This window comes from Monodon monoceros, unplaced genomic scaffold (genome assembly GCF_005190385.1).
Source record: "Monodon monoceros isolate NGI ecotype Baffin Bay Population unplaced genomic scaffold, NGI_Narwhal_1 Super_Scaffold_20, whole genome shotgun sequence".
NCBI classification, from domain to species: Eukaryota; Metazoa; Chordata; class Mammalia; order Artiodactyla; family Monodontidae; genus Monodon; species Monodon monoceros.
Genome location: NW_021703777.1, coordinates 42673793 through 42690712, shown reverse-complemented (window position 1 = coordinate 42690712; position 16920 = coordinate 42673793). Strand labels below are relative to the sequence as shown.

Here is a 16920-nt window from a genome sequence, read left to right as displayed (position 1 = left end):
TCCCCTTAGTAATCAAGTCCTGTTAGAGGTCCTTTTTCAACTATTTCCCATTCCGATGGAAACTCATTGTTCCTTGCCCTGGTTGGTGCCCTCACTCAGTGGTTCCTGCATTAGCTCAGCCTTCTGTTCTTTCCTTCAATCTATCCGTGTATACTGCCTGTCATGAAGCTAATACTCTTTAAAAAAATGTTTTCATGAGGTCCTAATACAGGACTAGAAAACAAAATTCAATAAAATGATTTGTCTGGTGGGGCAAAAGCCTAAAAGCTTGAGAAACAGTACAGTGAAATATTTGCTGGATATTGATTGCTAAGTGTGAGTCTAATATACTAGATCCCTCAGAAATGGATATGACATAGATTTATTCCCCATTATTTTCCCACTTGTAGCTTGGAAGTGATTAAAACAAATAGTTGAGCCACTGTCCTGGAACAAATGTGAACTTTTCTGCCTTCTCTACCTATACAAATCCTTCAAGGTTAATTCAAATCTTTCTTCCTCTGTAAACTGTCATCTTACCTCCTTGTCTGAAGTGCTCTTTCCTGATAACTCAAATAGCAATTAATGTCTAGACTGTTCATTTGGAAATTAATTAGGCAACACATTTGCTACATCTCTTGTTACTGCCTTGAGTTGATACTTAAATATTTCATTATTTTATTTTCTATATATGTATTCTTGGTCCTTTGAATAGATTAAAAATTTATTGAAGACTATGTACTAACTGTTTTGGGGTCTCAAAGACTGCTTAAAAATACAGGGTTCTCAAGAAAAAAATATTAATTTTATTTTTATACCTCACCTCATTTTTTCAAACTACCATTTGAAGTGGAATTATAATTGTGGATATATATATATATGTACATGTGCAATTATATATATATATTTATACTATTCTTTGCTGTATTCATATATAGTATACATTATCTGTAATACCTTTGTGTATGCATTACTAAGAATTAACATAAAGCAAAAATATTCATTCTTAAAATACGGTATTTATCAAAAGCAGCACTACCTTAGATTTCAAGGCCTTACAATGGTAGAGAATTGGATTAGAAATTAGAATCCATCCAGATTGTACAATTGGCTTTACTTTTTCTTTTTAACTGAAATTTGCTTGCTCTGCTTTGAATTATAATGTTTGAAGCTTTACTTTATCCTCTGCCCCAAATAGATCATAAATTTCTAGAAGGTTAGGGACTATCTAGTCATCATTAAATTTTTAAAAATGTTTCTCTTAATTCAGATAAAAAGAGACTATTGACAAGATTATATTTCATTTTCCTTTCAGTCTAATTTTACTAAAAAACATTTCAACCAAAAATTCAGAAAAGACAAAAGTCAGAAATGTGTTTAAATGCATGTTTTCCAACACACCAAAAAGAAAAATTCTAGGGCTTCCCTGGTGGCGCAGTGGTTGAGAGTCCGCCTGCCGATGCAGGGGACACGGGTTCGTGCCCCCATCCGGGAAGATCCCACATGCCGCGGAGCGGCTGAGCCCGTGAGCCACGGCCGCTGAGCCTGCGCGTCTGGAGCCTGTGCTCCGCAACGGCAGAGGCCACAACAGTGAGAGGCCCGCGTACCGCCAAAAAAAAAAGAAAAATTCTAGCATTAATAATTTTTAAATTCAAAGAGATATTCACCTGCAATCTTATAGGCCATATATTACAATTTCATTAATGCCATTCATTATTCCAGTGTTTTCCCCATTTCTTATTCCTAAAAAGATTTCAAAAACAAATCAGTAAATGTTTGTAAAGAATTGGAACTGTTTACTAAAAATATAGTAACTTAAGCTTTGAAACATAGTTTATATGGATATTATTCTTATGCCTTCAGTTACATAAATTTATCTTATCATTACTATTAATTTTGATATTAGTAGTTTTATATGAGAGGGAGTACACAGAATGATACCTTGGAAATAAGGGAAACATTATTTCTTGCAATTTGGTAAAAAGGTATTTTCTCAGCAAAATAACAACAGCAACAGTAATAAGGACAATGTCAGCATGTCATGACAATGAACGTGTTTCAAGATGCCTGATCAAAGCAGGTTTATGATGAGGAAAACCTGTTCTCCCCATGTGAAGGGGAAGGAACATCAGGACCACTTACACTGTGGGCCATCAACCTACAGAAGTTCAACCTTCAGTTCCCTCTACTTACATGCTAGTGATTTGTCTTAAAAGTAACGGCTGGAAGCCTGTTTGCTTCAATTTTCACTAATGTACCTGAGAAGACACTTTAAAAACCATTTCAGTGGGCTTTTTTAGGATGATTTGGGGCACGCTATTTGCAGCTAGATCAAGGGATAAATTTGACAAATGGAATCAGTTGCTCCATAGATCAAAATGAGAGCTTGAGCAAGAGAGAATGATCGAGGAAATAAACAGTAAATTCAATATAAATTTAATTAAAGTTGCAAATGATGATGAAATAGTCTGAAAACTAGATTTTAAGAGGGATTCTAAACAATAAATTATTTGACTGTGCCAACAGTATCCTAATTTAAAAATTATGACCTTTCTATAGTGAATATGAGTTTTGATATGAAGCACATTTGGAAAACATAACTTGGAATTGTGTCATAATCTTAGCCTCTGGATGGAACTTTTCTTTTTAGTTTGATTTTATAGATTAGAAATAAAAATCAAATTTTTAAAGTTTTATATTAAGAATAACCTGTCAATATATTTTCTACCACTAATTATATTTTATTCTTTTTTTTAAAAGAAACGATATGTTTTATAATTGTTCCTAAACCTTGGCCTCTTCATAATGTCTGTAGGTGCCCCCAAATAAATCTACAGATAATTTTCTGACCCCAATATTTACAAAAACATGAGTAAAATACTTAACATTTATGTTCTGGATATTTTGTATTTAAATAGTCACTAATGATTCCTATGTTATTTAAATAGTTGACGATTAATTCCTATTTCTATGTTTGACTTTGCAATTTAATTTCATTGTTATAACTTTCTCAGTTCAGTGCATGGGTCTATAAACTACAACTACAGCACAATTCTGAACTGCGGCGCATTTTTTGTATAATTGGCAAATTAGTTTTAAGACATAAAGCATAATTAAATAGTACACTAATTTTCCTATAACCTATTTAAAGTTCAAAGTTAATAACACTCATTCACCACCTCTCTGTGTGATGCTGGCAACTTACTTGTCCTTTCTGATCCTCAGTTTCCTTATCTATAAAATGGAGATAAGGAAAGTGAGTTGTTTTGAGAATTACAGTAACACATGTAAGGTCATTAGTACAGTGCCTGGCACATAGCTGCTGCTCTAGTGATTATGCTGGTTTTTCATTACTGATGAGGATATTATCAATGACGACGGTGTACACTGACTTCCATGGAACTATATTCTTAATTTTTAAGTTAAGTATATTCGTCAAGTTTTGACTTTCTACACTGGTCATCACAGTTCTGGATCCTGACACTGTCACAACATGAATGCAGTTATCTAAGGTATATGTTACACTGGGGTCTTTCCTGATTTTTATCTTTTCTAGTTGTAAAAATGAAGTTAAAGATAACTGTGTTTCCATGTCTTGCTAGATCCTTGTATTTCCCAATAACATATTGCTATTTCTATCTACATTGTATTCGTAATGAAACATTTCTGATATAGATTTGAAATATTAAAGGTCTAACAATTTATGGTTTAAATAATATTAATACAGAATTTTTCTATTTATAAATAATATCTAAAAATACTTTTATCTAACTAATCAAGAGTAAGATAATTCTAATATAAGAATAAAACTATGGGGCTTCCCTTGTGCAGTGGTTGAGAGTCTGCTGGCCAATGCAGGGGACATAGGTTCAAGCCCTGGTCTGGGAGGATCCCACATGCCGTGGAGAAACTAAGCCCGTGCGCCACAACTATTGAGCCTGTGCTCTAGAGCCCGAGAGCCACAACTACTGAGCCCGCATGCCACAGCTACTGAAGCCCGCACGCCTAGAGCCCGTGCTCCGCAACAAGAGAAATCACAGCAATGAGAAGCCTGCGTACCACAAGAGTAGCCCCTGCTCACCGCAACTAGAGAAAGCCTGCACGCAGTAGCGAAAACCCAATGCAGCCAAAAATAAATAAATAAAAATAAATAAATTTACTTTTTAAAAAGAATAAAATTATATACAATCAAACCATTGTCCTTAGGGGTTTAAGTTAAAAGCATTCAAAGGCTAGAGGTTACCACAAATGTAATTTGTCATCTAGTTAGCTGTAGGGAAAAAGATCACTTAATAAAAGGAGTATATTTAGCTGATTTAAATCAAAGTGATTGATTTTCATTTAACATTTGTCCACTATCGTTAGCCCAAGTTAGAAAATCAATTTCCGAATGACCCACTGGGAGAGTAGTTCCATGTAGCTATATATATTTAATGACAAGAACACATTAGTACTTCAATGCTTATAATAGTATTAAATAAAAGAAACTTTGTGTTTAAATTATTTTGCAGTTGTGACACAAGGCAGCAAATTGCAACATATCAAAATGACAATGGAGCTAATCCAAAATCACATATTAATATCTTCTCTTTTTTTGAAAGAAGCAGCAAGAAATAGACAAGTCTTATATATAGACAGAAAACTGGCATAAAATTTAATTATGCTACTCTCTTAAATACGTATCCCCTTTACTTTCTTCCATATGCAGTTATTTTCAATTTATTTAAAGCATAATAGTAGTAAAATATCCATTATGGATCTAGAATCATAGTGTTGTTATAGTTATTCAAGCGTACTTCAGAATATTGAGGGATATATGCCATTTTTAATTCTTACAGTAACTTGCAAAATGTTTATATGTATTTATTAATTATTGATGGCCTCATGAAATGTCTAATTACTAAAAAAGTATGAATTAATTTAAACAGATTTGTAAACAATGGACCAACACATTCAACCTACATAAAATTGTTTCATTTCTCAAAGATTATTATAGCCTACTGTCTGAGAGCCAGTGCGCAAGGTCCTGGGGTTATCCTAGTGAGCATGACAGGAAAAGTCCCATCTTCATGGAGCTGCCTTGATTGGAATTACATAAAAAGACAAGAATTCAAAGGTATCTTTGTGATCACTTATTTCTCTAAATACAAATGAGAGAACTGAGGACCAGAGAGATGAGGAAATTTGTGCCAGGTTTCAAGCTAATCAATGACAGTATAGAGATCACACATCTGACTCTTAATGTAGAGATCTTTCTAATATGCCACCAAGGGCTTTAGGAATTGCTGTAATTCTGCCTTCATCCCATAACTTACCTCCTAGAAAACTACTTGCAATTCATGGAATATACAAACTATTTCATCCATCTTGTGCCTTTGAACATGCTCTTCCTTTCGGAGCCCAGAATTGAGGTGGCAGCGTAAGTTGCAGTATAAGAAGGCATTAAATTACGTAACTTCTGAGGTCCTTTATGATGCAGAAGTTCCTTATTCCACACAGCTCATGAACTTTCTGTGGAATTTACTGCCACTTCTAAATATTATCTTTTATTTATAGATGCATGCGAAGTTAAATTATTTTTTAAAGTATATATATAAATAATAGAGTAATATGCATGCATTCTGAATACAGTTGTCCCTCTGCCCTCAGTATCCACAGGGGATTGGTTCCAAGATCCATGAGGACACCACAATCCACTGATGCTCAAGTCCTTTATATGAAATGGCAAAGCAGTTGGTCCTCCCTACCCACGATTTCTATATCTGCAGATTCAACCAGCTGCGGATTGAATTTCAACTGTACATGCTAAAACAATTTATGGATACAGACATAGATAAAAATTGATCATTTGGGCCCCAAGAGAACCAGATTCAAAGCTAGAAATTTAGAAAGCACTTCTCTACTTGTATAAAAGCCCTAATGCACTCAGTTACTGACTGAACAGGGAGAAGAATAAAGTGCCGCACTGGACAATGATGACATGGCACGATGGGGCACTCACTGGACTGGAAATAAATAAAACCTGGGTTTGAATCTAGGCTCTGTTATTTTTCAGCAGTGTAACCTGGGCAAATGCACTAAATTTCTCTGAGTCTCATATTCTTCACCTATAAAATGGGAATAAAATGACACCTAACTCTTAGCACTAAGAGTTGACCACACTTAACTGAACATACCTAAGGCATAGTAGGTGCTCAATGACTGTTAGCTGGATTTGAGTCCTAAGTCTTTCCCATGAGGAGAAAGTGTCCCCTCTTTCCTGAAATTATGAGTGCTCTCAACAAGCACAATGCCGTGCTTTCACCCCATCAGACACATAAACAACCCTGACACATGCATGCACATATGAATAAATACGTGCATTCACATACCTCTGTATTGCCAGTCTGAGCTTCAGTTACCTATCTAAATGTTCCTAAGAAGCAAGGAAGATCCTTAGGCCCCTGACAAATCAGGAAAAATACATGAAGCCATGAATCTCTACTTTTTTTAGCTAATAAACCTAAGTTGGTGTTCAAAAAAAATGGGATTTCTAATAGCAAAATGTGTTATTGTATCCAAGAAACCACTTAACCACTTGACAATCCATCAGGCTTACTATATCATCATTTTCATATGATTCTTTTTGCCACTCATGATGAAAGACTAGATATAAATATAAAAGCATTGATACCAGGTAAAACTGTACAGAAAAACACATATTATCTCCACTCCTATCCCAAATTTCATTTGGTCATGTTACTACCCAGCTCCAAAACTTTACTGGTTCTCCACTGCCTATAAATGAAAATCTAAACTCTTGATACATGCAGATTTTTGCATTGTCTCTCCAATAATTCCAGTGTGCAAAAATAAATAGGTAGATAAAGAAATAAATGCTATTTCATTTTCATGTTTTATCTTATTTATATTTAAAGCTAATCATAAAAGGAAGAAAACACTGCTGTAAAGAGTAAACATAATATATCTCAAAACCAAGTTTGTGATTTTAAATTTGTAGACAATAATATTCAAGTCACTGGCTATAACTTGCTACTGAAATTCAGTTCACAGTCATCAGAAGTAAGACATACCTGTAAAAATTAATTTAGTGTGTTGTATATTTTCATTACAGATATTTTCATTTTGCCCAAATACATGGAGAATTTGAAATATAATTCCAAAATCATAATTCTGAAGCTTTAAGCCTTATCTTCTTTTTGAAGATTTCCCCTGGAAGAACTGCAAGCCATTTTTTCACAGCCTCCCTAGCCAAAATACTCACAATTAATACAGTTAGTTGTAGTTTCACACTGAAAAGTATCACGGAATAATAACATAGATTTAATAGTAAAGGGAGATAAACCTGACAAACATGAGTGGAACAGCCACAGTAGGGAGAAAATAAGAATTTTAAGGAAAGGCTGCTTAGTCATTTCAAGGTTCAATCTGTTTAATTCCCAATGATTAGGTTTGCAACAGTGGAATATGGAACCGTACAAACATAAATTTGTAGTTTATTACTTAAATAAACATTTAATTCTCCTATTGCCTGCAAGTTTTTCAGAAGAATAATGTCTTCCCATTCTTTTTTTTTTTTTTTTTTTTTTGTGGTACACGGGCCTCTCACTGTTGTGACCTCTCCCGTTGCGGAAAACAGGCTCTGGACGCGCAGGCTCAGCGGCCATGGCTCACGGGCCCAGCCGCTCCCCAGCATGTGGGATCTTCCTGGACCGGGGCACAAACCCGTGTCCCCTGCATCGCCAGGCAGATTCTCAACAACTGAGCCACCAGAGAAGCCCTCTTCCCCATTCTTCATTCCTTTTTCCTTTTTTATTTGCTTCTTTTCCCCTTTCTGCTCCTAATCTTCCCTTCTTCTATTTCATAATCTGACATTTCCTCTTCAGTGAAGTATTTTGTATGCTGGTAAACATGAAAGTAACATTATTCAGATTTACTGCTGTTGCTATGCCTAGGAATTTTATTTGGATTTATTGTTACTTGTCTATAATTCCTAACTGCCCTACAGTAACTGTCAAAAGGTGAAGGTCTGAATATTAACCCAGGGAAATCTTTGAAAGGTGTAAATGAAAATATTTATGTAAGATACACACACACACACACACACACACACACACACTCTTCTCTCTCTCCTAAACCTCTCATCTTATAAAAGAGCATCTGATGCCAAAGCATGAACAGTGTATTAAGGGCTTAACTTCAGTATTAATAACTCAGATTTAAAATTCTCAGCAATTAATTAAGATTAATGACAGAAGTCAGCCCCTTTTCCCCAATGCAACACTTCCTCCCATCTCTTCAATTCCCCACTCCACTGACCCTTCCATGCTTATTTCAGCATGAAAACCTGAGGTCCTGAAACTCTGATCCTGTTATCTGCTGCCTATTGTACCTGAGATTAACGAAGTAGACATTAGCAAATTTACAAACAACTCAGCTGCCCTACTTTAAGTAGTTAATGGAAAAGAAACTAATCTAGTTAAGAGCATAGGACTAGTTCATAAATCTGGATTCAGAGGACAAATAAAGCCATCACACTTCTTCTGGAGAGTAGGGGCTGAGTTCAGTCATCAGCCTTCTTGTCACTGTTGAGAAGCCAGTGTTTCTATAAACTGGACTAATGAGATGCTCAGAGCTGGCATAAGCCACATGTAGGTCTGGACAGAAGACGACAACGCAAGAGACTGACGTTGCAATGTACAATTTCACCTGGATAAATATATATCTTACAAGAATTTCGATCACTGAAAACTTCTCTTGGACCAAATATGCAACAAAGATTAAATCTGTTTTTAAAAAAATGAGTAAAAGGCAACTGCAAGCAAGAAAATAATAACATATCCTGATAAAGAGAATTAATAAAAATTATAAGCCTTCATCTATTCAGAATTCAACCTAAGAGAAAATAATTGTGTCATGCTCTTATAACTCAGAAAATGTTCAATAGATTTAATTATAAATTAAAAATTAATCATCGTCCCAAAGTGATAAACCTTAGCTCCACAGAAATAGCATTTTTATGTATCAGCATCCTTAGCCATATCTTTATAAGAGATAATTCAAGTTTGTCTAATTTAAGAATTACTCTGATGTCTTAGCTTAGTTTCAGGGTGGAGTCATGAAGATAAAATTATAAGTCCTGATAACAAAAAACATTTATGTTCTACAAAGTCAAAATCTCTTAAGAACCAGTAGAGTTTACACATAAATTCATTCATAGCTCATTTTTACTTTTAATCAATTATAATAAAACTAAAAGGGACATTAGTACACACAATTTTGTTCACTGAATCAACATCTTGTGCACATTATATGGAAATATTGAGAATTTTTGGCATAGGACATCATACCCAGAATTAAAAGGTTAAGGTCTTGACTCTGCTCACTGCATTGTGGAAACCATGGGGTCTGCAGGCCTCAGCTTAGATGCATGAGGTGAAGGGTAGTTAGAATAACTGGCAGTAAAGTTAAAATATGAAAGCCATACATAAGGAATACACTAATCCAGTTAAACACAGAGAATATGGTGACAATAAGACATCCAAGATGAGAATTCATATAAGCTTTCAAAGACATGCAAGTAGAATGGAGGAGGGAGGATAGAATTGTCTAAAAGTGGTGTGTATAGTGATGATAGCAAAGCAGTGAAACTCTATATGGTCTCTAGAGAAAGTAGGATGAGAGAAAACATAAGATCAAGGGTTAAACTGTAGGAATCAACTGATGTTAGGAGATAGAAAAAAGGAGAGAAATGAAAGTGTTAAAGATAATTGGAGAGTAATTGCTCTTTATTCTCGACCTCTTATCTGTATGCTATGTATATAAATGTGCTATTTTAATTTTTTATTGAAGTATGTTTTACAGATTTACTGACTCTGTCAGTTAAGATAGGATATGATATAATATGATATGTGTGTGACTGCAAACTAAAATGTGCTTAATACTGGACAGGATTAAGAAAAAATATTCAATATATAATATGTATTATTTTCAGTACACTAACCTGCTTTTGAAGAAGAATCATGGGACTCTAAAGTTTAGGAAATTAGAACCATCTTTTTTTCACATATTTTCTAAGTGAAAAGAGCTCTCTAGAGTGAGAGATATAAGGTATAATCAGTGAATAAAATTATTTTGAAATGGGAAAGAGTTTGTCAAACTATCCCAATTTCATTAACTGAAAAAATAAAAAAGCATTAGGAGAAAAAAAAAATTTCTTATTACCCTTTGAAATAAAAAAAGTTTATTTTTAATCCAAAGTCAGATAAATAAAATGGTAAACAAGTGAATGTCCACTGCACTCAAACATAATTTGTTGCAAAGTTTGAACAGTAAATCATTTTTATTTTATACCTCAAAGTTTACAACAGTTTCAAATTTCTCAAATGTTAGAGGCTGTGATTTGATTTAGAGCAGAATTAATGGAGAATATATGTTTATGTGAAGCAATTTTAAAGATGATTTACTTAGATTTTAAGTGTATATTATAAAAATTATAGTATTTTATTTGGAAAAAGAAAAGGAAATGAAAGCTATTTAGTCAAAATGTCATTTATTTCTCCTTAAAAGTATATATTTATGTAATGTATTAATATAAATTCATTTTTAAGAAGGGGACAATAAAAGCTTTCTACTCAGGCTGATTTTCTTAACTGCGTTATGCAGGTTGCCTTAAACTAAACTTATAAATGGGGGTCTGGTAGACATAAAGACACCATCATTATTCACTCTGTTAAAGTAATAAACTGTCTACAAAATAATGTACTTTTTTCCCTCCTTGGACTATATCCTTTGAGCTCTAAATTTAAAACTGAATATTTAACATATACAAAATATTATAGATTTTTGTAAATTATTAGAAATTTTAAAATGATTTATTTAAATAAATACAAATATAATTTTCTGTAATTAAAATTACATAAAGGCTACACAAAAAGTACTCAGTCACAGGAAAAGAAAGGTTAAAAATTCAATCTTGGGCTTCCCTGGTGGCGCAGTGGTTGAGAGTCCACCTGCTGATGCAGGGGACGCGGGTTCGTGCCCCGGTCCGGGAAGATCCCACATGCCGCGGAGCGGCTGGGCCCGTGAGCCGTGGCCGCTGAGACTGCGCGTCCGGAGCCTGTGCTCCGCGAGGGGAGAGGCCACAACAGTGAGAGGCCTGCTTACCGCAAAAAAAAGAAAAAAAAAAATTATATTTTTGCTGATATTTCTGCTCCCAACTGGATGATTTAATTGATGTCCTCAAGGTGCTCAACATCAAAGCTGTATATTGACCCTAAGAAAATAATATACTTAGCCCTGGACAACCAATGCTAACTCTTGATATTTTCAAAGTATTCTTTTAGTGTGCTCACTGTTGACAAAAAAAGTTTGTTTCTAAACTCAGTGCATTAATTTGAGGATATTTAAACTAATTTAATAATTTTTGTCTCTATTATCAAAGTGTTGTTGATCAATATTAACCAAGAAATATCTCTACCTAAACTTATAAGTTAATACATAACATGTATATGATGCCACTAAATACAAGTTATTTTGGATCAGAGGGGTAAAAAGCCAATTAAATATCTAAGTTCTATTTATAATTTCTCTGAAAAAAATAAAGCTTTTTTGGTAATTTAAATGATTAAAATTTGCATATTCTGTATTTCACTTTAGGGAACCAAACTGAGTCAACACTTTTGCCAGCTTATATGCATAATTAAGAGATGATTTTGGTTAAATTATGAAATGGCATCAAAAAGCACTCTATTTCACGAATTTGTTATTTTCCACCGAAACAGACATTAGTTGATGACATACACACTGAGAAAATATGTTCTATAGGAATATATATACACATATATTTATATTAAACATTTTACACACACATACAAATATACACACATACACACACACTCATAAATCAGACAGTGGAATTGTAGCAATGGCATGTTCATGACGTGAGTTATTCTAGTAAAAATTTGCCTTTCAAATATGTATAAACTAAAGTTAATTCCTTCTACTAATTTAAACGGGATAGTTAAGGTATTTTAAGGATGCCCTGAAATATAATGACAAGAGATAATAAGAATGAAAGGTACTGGTAGTAACATAAGGGATAGAAAAGTCTAGTGGTACTTTTTCCCAGTGATGTTGCAACATAATTGGCCTAAAGGACCATACAAAATTTCAGAACTTATAGAAATAAAATGTAAGCAATCACTTTACAATTTTTAAAATTTTTGATATTTTTCTTTCATTTAAGTATAAAAAAGGAAAAGTATGAAAGCACTGTGGCATTTTGTGTTCAATAGGACGGAGTCAATAAGGCTAAAATAAAGGGCTATCTTACAGCGCCTAAAATCTATTACAAAGTTTGGCTATAGGACACAAAATATTTTCATAGAATCGAAAAACTAAGTTTAAGAATTCAGTCATTATTGATACGATGTATAAAATAGACAACTACGGGGCTTCCCTGGTGGCGCAGTGGTTGAGAGTCCGCCTGCCGATGCAGGGGACACGGGTTCGTGCCCTGGTCCGGGAAGATCCCACATGCCGCAGAGCGGCTGGGCCCGTAAGCTATGGCCGCTGAGCCTGCGCGCCCTGCAACAGGAGAGGCCACAACAGTGAGAGGCCCGCGTACCAAAAAAAAAAAAAAGACAACTATGAGAACCTACTGGGAGCTCTACTCAATGCTCTGTGTTGCCTAAATGGGAAGGAAATCCAAAAAAGAGGGGATATATGTATACGCATAGCTGATTCACTTTGCTGTACAGTAGAAACTAACACAACATTGTAAAGCAACTATACTCGAATAAAAATTAAAAAAAAAAAGAATGCAGTCATTAGCATCATAATTCCAAGCACTGAAAACATCTGACATATCAAATCATCTGAGTGAAGGTTTCAAACTGCTCAGAAACACACACAACTGGTCTACGTTTTGCAGATGTGATGGGGAACTTAAAGGCAGTGTGGCACAAAATCTCTGCCTTCCAGATGCTTCTTCAATCTGAAGATGAAGTGGTTTGATAGCACAGAGCACTGGGTGATTTGTAAGCATGACAGAGTTCAGAGTGATCCTTGGGAGGGTAAGAATCCTTGAGGAAGCCGCCATTGAAGAGGGTGAGGCCATTTGTTTTGAGCATGAGAATTCAGAAGCAGGACTGACAGAGGAGTGATCATACGTCTAGAACTGGAAATGTAAGCCAGAGGTCCAGCCTGAATCATCTGCCACTGCCGTTATCAGGCTTCTGTGGTGCCTTTTAAATGAACCTGTGCTACCTATGGTCTCAGGTTGGGGTTTTTTTTTTTTTCCTGTAGATTGTTTAAAAATCAGAGGACTGGCATTGAGTTCTGTTATAATGAACATTTTTCTTTATAAAAGCAGCTACCATCAATCGTTTAAAAAAATGAAAATATCTGCACAATTAACATAAGTCCTCTCCATGTAATAAAATTAGGTTAATTGGAAACTCACTACGCATTTATGTTGCTTATTTCACCACTGACTGATGAAAACTGCCACATGCCCGCGTTTCTCCCCAGGCCATTGCTCCCCAGCTGCACCCACTCCAAAGGCTACCTTCAAGTCAGCACCTTTGCTTTATCTCAGTGGTGGCACAGCTATTTCCTCAGGTGAGGCAGCCTAAATATTATTAATGATAAAAGTTTACATTACCATGGAATCTTTATTACCTTACCATACCCTGGAGCTCTACTTGCCAGACTAATATTTTAACCAAATCTGTTATGCCATAGATGTGTGTGTGCACAATTATGAGTTTTTGTAATATTCCCAGCGAAAATTATACAAATCCTTAAATTTTTTTCCAGCTGAATCTAGGTGGTAGAGGGGGAACTTCCTCAAAAGAGAAAAGTGCTTCCGTTAACATGTGATTCTTACTTTTGAGTTTTAATATCCAACTATCAGTATGAAACCTTTATAAATGGGGAAAAAAGTCAATGCAATTTTCTAAATTTTGTCTTACTAAAAAATGAAATACATCGGAAAAAATCTAATTCTATTTCATCTCCATGTAATAAAAAGCCCTATAAGTTTAAAAACAGACATAGTGGGCGTACTTCACAGATGTTACTATCACTAGGATTCTTTTATTGCCGTATTTAAATTTGTCTGCTTACTGGTGAACGAGGGACTGCGGTCTGAAGGTTAACATAACCTCGATTACAGACAGGAAGCTCCTTGGAGATTTAATTGGTTTGTGGAACAACTCCCAAACTAGTGCTGCGCTTTCTTCTTTCTTCGCTTTGCTGCTTCTCTGGCTCTCTCTTTTCAGATAAAAAAGGAGAACGCATGGTAATGCATCATTTATAAATTACCTTGTTATTGCAAAAACAAAACGCCGCTTTGAAAACCAAACAAAACTCCTGCTGCGGACTCCAGCATGTTTGATGGAGGCCCTTCAAAAGAGTCCACGGCTTAATGGAGGTTATGTGGAGACTTCGATCTGTACCTGCTGTCCCCCGTCACTCCCTGGAAACTTGGCGGCAGATGTTGCAGCGTTAAGTTGTCTCTGAAGTGGCTTTCTGTCCTCGTCTCCCCACCGCCACGGAGTCAAACTGCATTAGATCTCTTTATTTGTGCCTAAGGCAAGTTAGGGAGCGCAGCTGTGTCCACCCCCGCTCCTACCTTTGGTGTTTCAAGCCTCCAGGCAGCGAGCCTGAGACCAAAACGTTCCTGCCGCTCTCAACTACCTCCGCTGACAATCCGGCCCGCTCGCTGCGGGCCGGGGCGGCCGCTGCCGCCGCTGCAAACAGATGTCGGTGACAACCTGCTCGCTCACACCTGGACGCGCGCGGCGCGCTGCAACATTCATGACTGCGAGGAATTGCAGGCACAATCAAAGCCCAGGCCTGGCCGCGTACAGCCCGCGGACCCCGCCACCTCGGCAGGGGCTGGCGGCGTCCATAGGTAGCGGGAGTGAGGGGCAGAGCGAGAGATCTCTCGCGCCACTTGGATTCTTGATGCCTGAACTTCAATTACTTGATCAAGGACTTCAATTCAGCGGTGAATTTTGCAAATGAGCCCGGTGAGGCCTCTTGAGCCATAAAAGGAGAGTATATGGCTTGAAATTCAGCGTGACGGGACTTGCACAGTAAGTGTGCATGACTCCCGGTTTAGTCCTACGGACGCTGATTTGTTTATTAAACTAAACTCTCAAGAGGCAGAATCTGCAGTAAACAATTTATAAATAAATGACAAGATTGGTTTCCAAGGTAGAAAACACGCCGTTGACTAGGCAGAGGTTGTGTTATTTTGGAACCATCAGCCACAACCTGAAAACAATTGTGCTTTACTGTCTCTCCAGCAGTGCAGTTTGTTGTGTCTTTTTTTTTTTTAAGAAAAGCGTGACTATATCTTTAAAATTCAGAAATGAGAAAGCATTCTTATTTGTTTCTTGACAATATGAAACAAACTGCATCCATGTCTAATGATATGAAAATGTTTCCAAAACTCCTCCTAATCTCTACAATGTACAAATTGCTTTAAACACACACACACACACACACACAACACACACACACACCACACCCCTCCTATACCATTATACACACATTTCATAAGAAGCATAATCAAAAGTAAACATACACAAGCCTTTACAAGCACAGGAAAATAACAAAATTATTTGAAAAATTTACTCACCAATTGATATGTTGATAAGAAAGTTTCTCTTAAAAAGAACTGGACTTGAATAGCTAATAACATTTGTTCCAATGAACTATTTGATATGTAGAGACAAACCTTTTTAGTGGAATCAATATCAATACATATAAATACCTACATATACCGTATATATAGTACATATACCGTATATATAGTATTTATGAAATCTTTCATGAGTAGTCTGAGTAATTTGAGATCAATATTTTAACTTAGTTTAATCAAGTACTGATTGGTTTCAGGGGAGTAACTTTGAAGACAGAATTTTACCCTTCCTTATGTTGATGGAACCTAATCATAGGTAAGTCTAGTTATCTAAAGCTATCAGAAAAAACTCCAAGACACTTTCTCATTCAACGATTATGCCCTGGCTTGCCTAGAAAATCCAAAGCAAAGAATGGCCAGAAAACTAGAGGACACTGCTACTTGGACATCTTAGTCACCTAAATTTAAATTTTTCTCTACCCCATGTAATCCTATGAGACAAACTATGTCTATATAAACTAAATTGATTAAAAACCATAGAGTTCAGGCAGTTTAATTTTTGAGAGCTTAACTAACTAGCCACGGTGACTTCTACCACCAACAGAAGGTAACAGTGAGCCATGGTCTTTTTCTCATGCATAGATAAAGCAAATCACCCCAGCTTTATATCATACATCAAAATTAGCTGGGCCAAATACCCTCTAAATCCCTTATTCTCTTTCTGCCTCTGGGTCCTCAATTTCTTACTAGGTAAATAAAGTTTCTCAAATGAAAGCTACTTTAAAGCAAAAAAGTACTGGAATTTTAAAAATATTATATGTCCTTTTTTTAAAATAAAATTTGTGGGATGCTGGAGTGTCTACTATAATACAGATTATGCCATGCACCATGCAAACATGATTTTATTTAGACAAATAATTAAATATTACTTTTTGGATAATAATATTTGATTATTCCAGTTATTATAAAGTCTTTTAAATAAAATCCACCAAATATTTACTATGAGTAAGTGTCCTATGATTGGTTCAGATTCTTTGGGGCACAAGTACACAGAGTCACATGGGTTGGCCTTACCAATAACAATACTTACTGTGTTCATAAGGAAAAGAATAGAGCAATTGAAATACTTCATTCAGAAGAAGAAGCCAAAAAGAAAATCAGCACAGTGTATAAGAAATGCATAAACTGGTATAAGAAATTAGCAACTGTGTTAAGTGAAAGCATAGTGAAGATAAATGTGTTTGAGAAGAAACAGATTAGATGGATGAATGAAAGGAAGGAAGGGA

The 16920-nt window shown here is 35.6% G+C and overlaps 1 protein-coding gene across 2 annotated transcripts in view; it reads right to left on the bottom strand.

Annotated features, from left to right (window-relative positions):
• The window catches only part of ANTXR2 (ANTXR cell adhesion molecule 2), a 163347-nt gene that overhangs the window by 38551 nt on the left and 107876 nt on the right, over positions 1-16920 (bottom strand). Inside the window, exon 17 of one of the 2 annotated variants that reach the window (XM_029234734.1) lies at positions 6993-7881. The exons of the other annotated variant lie outside the window; for it this stretch is intronic. Within the exon in view, the coding sequence (XP_029090567.1) occupies positions 7792-7881 (90 nt within the window). The 3' untranslated portion in view covers positions 6993-7791. Of the gene's footprint in view, positions 1-6992; positions 7882-16920 lie in introns of those variants that run through there. 2 annotated transcript variants of the gene reach the window in all.